This window comes from Quercus suber, unplaced genomic scaffold (assembly GCF_002906115.3).
Source record: "Quercus suber isolate HL8 unplaced genomic scaffold, Cork oak 2.0 scaffold_510, whole genome shotgun sequence".
Classification (NCBI taxonomy): domain Eukaryota; kingdom Viridiplantae; phylum Streptophyta; class Magnoliopsida; order Fagales; family Fagaceae; genus Quercus; species Quercus suber.
In genome coordinates, this window is record NW_027069959.1 from 36690 (window position 1) to 44076 (window position 7387).

The 7387-nt window shown below is 34.2% G+C and overlaps 1 protein-coding gene across 1 annotated transcript; it reads right to left on the minus strand.

Annotated features, from left to right (window-relative positions):
• Window positions 1-3793: 3793 nt before the first annotated feature.
• On the minus strand, window positions 3794-4958 carry LOC112001612 (heavy metal-associated isoprenylated plant protein 39). The gene is made up of 3 exons (XM_024033785.2): window positions 4752-4958; window positions 4547-4625; window positions 3794-4223 (listed from the first exon to the last, which is right to left on the minus strand). The coding sequence occupies exons 1-3, from the start codon at window positions 4758-4760 to the stop codon at window positions 4006-4008; spliced, it is 306 nt and encodes a 101-aa protein (XP_023889553.1). The 5' UTR covers window positions 4761-4958; the 3' UTR covers window positions 3794-4005.
• Between the last annotated feature and the right edge of the window lie 2429 nt (window positions 4959-7387).

Genomic DNA, 7387 nt, shown 5'->3' on the forward strand with positions numbered 1-7387 from the left:
TCTCCTTTTATCTCTCCCTTTTCACTCAAAAATGACCAACCCCATCTCCCCTTTCTCTTCTCTTATTTATAGCTTAAGGCTAGTGGGGTGCTCATGATTACTATTTGGTTCCGCTCGTGTGGGTGGGCCCAAATTGATTATTTTTGACAAGGAATATGCTCCATGGGAAATGGTGTCAATGGCGTTGGAACTGGTTCTAGCCTCCAAAAGATTGCTCGTCAGTGATATCCCCTAGGGCATTACCGAGCTGTTGAGGTCACGAGCCACCCAGTGTAGGGATATCTACTGACCATGTTATATATGGGCGGCATTAACATGCTGAGCTTACATCTGGTGAACCGGTCATGGTATTGGGTTTGAGTTTGAGAATATTTATAGACCTGTCCAGGCCGAGGCCCAAAACCAAATGGGCCTGTGGATGTATGCCGTTCAAAATCATTTAATAAATTTGTTTAGAATTGATATTTTGTCAAGTCTAAAGTTGGATTAAATACTTTTCATGTGCTCATCATGCATGAAAAATTTTGCATTAATCGGATATCATTTACCATCCTTTTTTGTTTTTTTTTTTGATAAGTACCATCCAATTTAAAATTCATAGATTTAGTAGATTTTTATATTGCAAGAAAAACTTATTGTTGAATATTTTCTAAACGAGACAGTTTTAATCTTTAAAAATGATGAACATGTAAAGATTATGTAATCTAATGGTGCATTTGGAAAATTAATGATCCAATGGAAGGTTATTGAGTAATATAATATTGTAAAGTATTTACACCAGCTCTCTCTCTCTCTCTCTCTCTCTCAAATAGAGTTACAAAATAAATCATGTTCATTTCATTCTGAAAACCAGATCCATTATGACTGAAATAGCATCAGGCTAGTAATAACCTAATCGTGAGGCCTAAATTAAAATACAAAAAAAAGAACAGCCTCTCTCTTATATGACTCTTAAAAGCTTTCCTGTCCCTATAGAGATATGCTTCAGGGGAAAAATCTTTTTAATAGGTAATATAAAGTACAATTTTCAATTTTGTGGTGTATTGGCTGTGGAGATGGCTAATGGTAGCCTAGTAAGGAATTATGAACTTATAGATGCATGCATTTCACAATTCTGGTAGTTTAAATGGATTTCTAGAATTTTGAATAAACTATCCGTGGTCATACACGACGGCTTTTCTCACACATGCGTGAGACATTTCCATAAATCTTACTGCTATCAGATGTATAATTTCAAATTATGTAGAGGTGGGTCAAAATAAAAAATTTCAAAAAATTAACTTTCTTGGAGATGGATCAAACCAAACGTGTATAGTTTATGTAGACCCTTAATGGGAATGTACTAGGTACTATGTTTTAGGTAGGAACTTAAGACCCCTATCACAACAACATAGATTCTTGATCTAGATGAAGGCCTTTTACTAAGCAATTTGGGACAAACTCCATTATTCTTTTGAAGGGTTTGTCGACAGTTGTTCTAACTTCAAATAATAATTTTCCCCAATAGTGGCTATGTACCATGTACTATGTTTTAGAGTCTCATTATTGTTATTCATTACTACTCTGTTGGATTTTTAAATTTGGCTTTGATGTGATTGGGAATCTAAAACAGCACGCTTTGTCTGGTATAGAACTGTTGGCTAGCATAAGCATATGCAGGAATTAATACTCGACTGTGCAGAAAAGGAGTCTTTACTCTTTAGACAATGGTGTTCCAGTCACCCAGCTAAGCTGCACATAACAGTGGGGGCAGTTAGGCATTGTCTAAGTGGCCCACTGTTCCTATTGATGTCTAACTGGCCCAGTGTTCTTATTAAAGGAGTGCTCTGATGCCTGATGAGACAAAATGATGACAGACATGTTTGTTTTTCTAGTAAGATTAGGAACACTTTAATTTCCCATTTAACTAACATGGTCAATATGTTTGAGCACTATATAACCTGGATTTAGGAGAGCCTTTGTTTCTTAGAATATACTAGGTGCAAAATCTCGCAAATGATGCAATTTCTGTTGTTTGATTTAATATGAATTCGGTCTTTCTATACCACCCCCACCCCCACCCCCCCCTCCCCAAAAAAAAAAAAAAAAAAAAAAACTAATACATCAAGTTGTGAACAGTGCATAATAAGTTGTGTGAGTGATGGACTCAAGTGATGATGTTGCTTTCATCATAGGTTGACAACGCAGTAAATTGGTTATAAAACTGATTGTGTTTTATTGTTGTTATTTTTCTGTCTTCTCTTTGACCAACTGGTCAATTTTCTGTTAAGCAAGTTAGATTATTTCATTGTTAATTAATTTAAAGGAGAAAAGTGGATAAAGATTTTATATGTTTGAATTCGTCGTACATTTAACCCAAAAAAAAAAAAATCGTGATACCCAATCTTAGCAAGTACCAGTACGAATAATTGTAGGGGCCTCTGTTGTCAAACTCAATTTTGAGTTGTGAGCTATGCATCCAATAGTTTTTATAATGCCTGGGCCATCTTGACAACTGTGATCCCCACGGAAATTTGATTATTAAGAGAAGCAGGTAAATGGACATTTTTCGTTTAGTTTTTTAGTTTATAAACAATGCTATTTCTACACCCAATTTTACAACTTACTAATTTGTATGATTGCGAATGATTGACAAAAAGCGGTGGGTTCGCAAAAGTTAGTAGCAGACGGAGAATGTTAACTACTTACAATGGCTCAAATAATTAAGTTATAAAATTGAGTGTCATTAGAATTACTTTTAGTCAATTTTGCTTACATACAATTTTTAGTCTCTAAAATTATTCCACTTTTAACAAAAAACAAAATAAGAAAATTAAATCAGAGTACTGTGAGTTAATAAGCTTTGTGTTTATCTTCTTGGCTCAGATTTAATTAATAGTCACTGTGTCTTTTTGGCATTTACCTTGGTGGATTTGCATCAAATACCCATGCGAGAGATTTATCCACAACATTACATTAGTTATTAGTCAGAGCCAACAAAGGGCACTATCGAAAGCTTCTCCAAAGGGCAGTAATCTTTAATTACATCTCACATGACAAGTATAAAGATTCTACCAACTGACAGGGCCATTGCCCATTGGTTATGGCTGCTATGTTAATTGGATGCTGCCAAATTCATGCATGCCATATTAGTGAAATCACTGACAAAATAAAGCAAAATCATTCTCTATCCTACTCATATATTCCCCAATCAACATCAAAAACGTTATCAAGACACGTAAGTCACTCGTGGTGATCACTAAACTTATGCTCTCAAATTGTGCATATGTCAGTGGTAATCTTGTGGTCACTCTCAAAGAATGATGTAAATAACTAATTTTGTATGAATTCAATGACTTTCGGTGAAGGCTGCCTTGGCAGATTTAAGACTTTGGGATCCTTGAAATTAAGATAGAAAATGACCCACAAACAAATAGAAGAGGAAACTCGTGGAATCACAATTTTCTTTACACTTTATTCTTCTTCTTGGCCTCCAACAAAGACAAAACTAGCGATGATCCCACAACCTCAAAAGCAATTTACATTAGTTGCCTAAGGTCCAGAAAGTAGAAAATCTCCATAAAAGAAAATAAACTAACAAAGAAAATAAACACCACAAAAAAGTATGTTGAAAAATGAGGAAAAAAAAAACTTGAATTTTCAACAGGCGGATAATATTTTCATAATTGTCTACGTAGACTATCTTGATTGATGCCTAACAAAAGTAATGTCATAGCAAAATCATATGAAAGTGATGTTTTGCTAGTTACAAATTTATCATTTTAACAAGTTAGGAATAATATTATGAACAAAATTAATCCCCAACATTTCTCATTTTATTTATAGGACTAACCTGCTATAAACTACATGGATGTACATAAGTACCATGAGTTTTTGTAATAGAAATATTTGTTCATGGGAAAATCATAATTAAAGCTTATCACAAACATTCCTCTCTGATATACTGAAAAACTAAAATTAATAACAAGAGCCTGAGGTTAATATTGATTGAAATTATTGGCATACTCATTTCTTCTCCTCTTTCTTCTCTTCTTTTTTCTCTTCTTTCTTCTCTTCTTTCTTCTCCTCTTTCTTTTCTTCCTTCTTTTCTTCCTTAGCTGGTCCAACTGATACTATGTCCACTTTCCCTACTTTCTTCAACTTCTTCACAATTGCAACTGCATCCATTGATCCTACAACTGTTAACTTCTGCTCCTTCAGATCTGCTGCTATTGAATCTATCCCTGTTGATCAAAATACAAGGAGTTAATATAATATTGCCAAAGAAAAATAAACAAAACATGTCAGTAATCATACTGTACGTACTATATTCTTTTCTATTTAAAATTAGAGTATTAGATTCAAGACTCATATTTTACTTTTTCCAGCTTGTGAGTTCAGATATTCTTATTCTCAAAAAAAAAAAAAAAAAAAAAAAAAAAAACCATTGAATTATATTATGTCTTTAAAAAAAGTGACCAAAAAACGTTTAAGGTTTTGCCCAAGAACTTTTTTTATTAGTATGTGGAAAACTGTAAGAGAAAACATAGACATAAAGATTAAAAACCATATATATCAGCTGCAGCTTCTATTGCTTTCTGCTTTGTTTTCTCATCGGTCATGGTCAAGACCTTCAAGATCACCTTCTGCGCCATCAAATTCCAATTTTCAAAGAGAAAAAAAAGAGTAAGGAATTTGAGAAAACTAAAAGAGGGTTACCATTATAGTCTCTACATATCAAATACATATAAGAAAGAAAGAAAACACAGTACCTGAGCCATTTGGAGAGGAAGGAAGTTAATGTGGACACAGAGAAAGAGAATGAAGGTTGTACCTAGCCCAATTGTGGGGTTTTGGAAAAAAACAGAGAGACAAGAATGAGGTTGCGTGTTTGAGTATAGGCTCTGTGTGTATGCGAGTCACATCCACCAGATGGATCCTCTTAATGGAATTTCTAGCCGCATGGATGATGGAACAAGCTTTGGTAGCCATATGTATATATGACAAATGTTTCACTTGGCGGTGGTGTATTTTTTTAAATAAAAAAATCAATACTAATGGGTGATTTTCTTTTTCTATATTTTATTTTTTAATTTTTAAACAAGAAGTTGATCACACACGGCTGGAATAGTTAAAGGCATGACATGATTACATTAGTAGTATTGTCAAACTTCTAAGAATGTGCTTTAAATTGTCATCAATTTCTATTTGAATTTAGTTCTTTTTTATATTAGTTTTTTCTTGGTACGAAGAGAAAATATATCTTGGTCACTTTTTGGTTTTTTAATAATCTGTGAATGGAAAGTCTATTTGTTAGTACAGTGGAAACAACTAAAAAGTCATCCCACAAGGGTGAGAAATGAGTTTTGTTAGTACAGTGGATTCAATCAGGTTTTGATATTTACAGTGGATTTGATATTCCTCTTTCATAGAGGAGCTTAGTTTGTCAAATCATGTAAATTCTGATGTGTTAATTTTTTTTTCTTTATTTGTTTGAATTTAGTGGTGTATTACATAAGAAGTGGTATTAGTAGTTGTGCTCATAAGTTAGTTGGATTATAGTTGAGGTAAACTTGTCACTTGGCCTGATCAGGATTGCAGGGGCGGCACCATATATAATTGAGGGGTGGTCACAGGACCACCCTCAAACTTGAAAAATAAATAAATTTTATACCTAAAAAAAAAATTCTAAATTAGTATGGATTGTTGACAACCCTAAAAAAACACTTGACCACCCTAAAAAAAACTTGAACATCCTAAATAAAAATTTGTCCATTAAAAATAAAATTTGACTTCTCCAAAATTTTGGTCCATTGAAGATTGAACCAAAAAATTGTGAGAAGTTCTATGTTCACAAATGTCCTCAACACTTTCATAACAAATTTTAAGTGACAGACTGTTACTGGTAGAAAAAAAAAATAATTTTAATGATATGTAAATTAAAACTAGTAACAATTGCCAACTAGAATTTGTTGTAAAAATATTGTGGATGTAGCATTTCTCAAAAATTGTCCAAACAAACAAATTAGCCTAAAAGCCCAAATCAAATGTTTAATTGTGATATTTTAAATTATGTTTACAAAAGACATATTTTAAAATTTCTATTTTTTTTAAAATAAAAAAATGCATATTTTCCAATAGCTAGTTAGTTAGTACTTGCTTTAGTCTTTAGATGAATTTATTGGATTAATCATTAATGTGATACATTTTGTATATACACATATGCACTAAAATAATACCTCAATATTTTATTGAACATGATTAATGTAACGGTTTAATGCCTAAGTTGAATACGTTGAATGAACTTGTAACTTACCCTTTATTTTTTTGTTATCACTATGGAAAAAATTCTTATAAGGAAATCACTTTTATTACAAAATTTATCTTCTAAGCAAATTCATATTCACTTGAATAATCTTCTTTTAGATCTTAGGCTATGAGAAAAGTTCTCATCTTTTCATCCTAATAATCAAGAGAAAAAAAAAAAGCAAAAAGAAAAGAAAAGGAAGAAGCATATTTACAAAGATGTTCTTGTCAACCTCTTTGCCATGATTTCCCTAAAAAAGAAATTAGCGGAGCACTTCATTAATTTAATCTTGATTAGTTTAAAGAATACAAAATATAGGTTGGAACATATCATGAAAAAGGATGATGCATTTTGTTTATATTTGTTGAGGGTCATTTTTGTAAAGCCAGCCCAACCCAGCAAAGCAGGCAATAAGAGTGGTAGGCATAGAATAAGACTGTTAGGCTCAAGCGGCAGAAAGAATAGAACACAGGCCCATAACATGAATAAATGGGTCTTGAGGAAGCAAATGGGCCCTTAAGAGAGAAATGACACCCATGGGCAATGTATGAGCGAGAATGGGTTGCGGCAGGCCCAAGGCAATGTAAACAAAGAAAATAGGGGCCAAGAGAGATGGGAAAGAAAAGCCCAATCCCAAAGGGAAGCAGTGAAAGTACAGAACGGCCCACATGAAAGAACGAAGAAGTATGACAGACGAATGCAAGCAAAGCTCCAGAACACAACAAACACATGGGCCGCAGGCGGGCTTTTGGACGTACATAACAGGAGAGCATGTGCAAGGCCCAGGTGCCACCAGCCTGTACCCAGCCAATATGGGTCATGGTGGGGCCATGGGTCAGTGGAAAGAGGTAAAGGGGGGTGCGGTTTGGTGGTGGGGAGGGGGGAAAAGATTTATTTTACGTTCCCTGTCCAAACCCTTTTGGGATGTACGTCCTGCTGGGATGACAGATTGCCTAAAAGAGGTAAGGCTTGGGAGGGAACGTTGGGTGCATGCCATAGGAAGAGAGAGAGAGAGCATTTAAGCCACGGCAGAAGACAGTGCCACGGTGGACAGAAACGACACCAACCTGTTTTTGTCTGGCGAGGGTAAGCAGTGTACAG

Bases quoted from the DNA above. Each gene is read 5' to 3' on its own strand.
- LOC112001612 (XM_024033785.2), bottom strand. The intron at 4,224-4,546 runs GTTTTTAATCTT...TTTGATCAACAG, and splicing joins AGCTGCAGCTGATATATATG to GGATAGATTCAATAGCAGCA.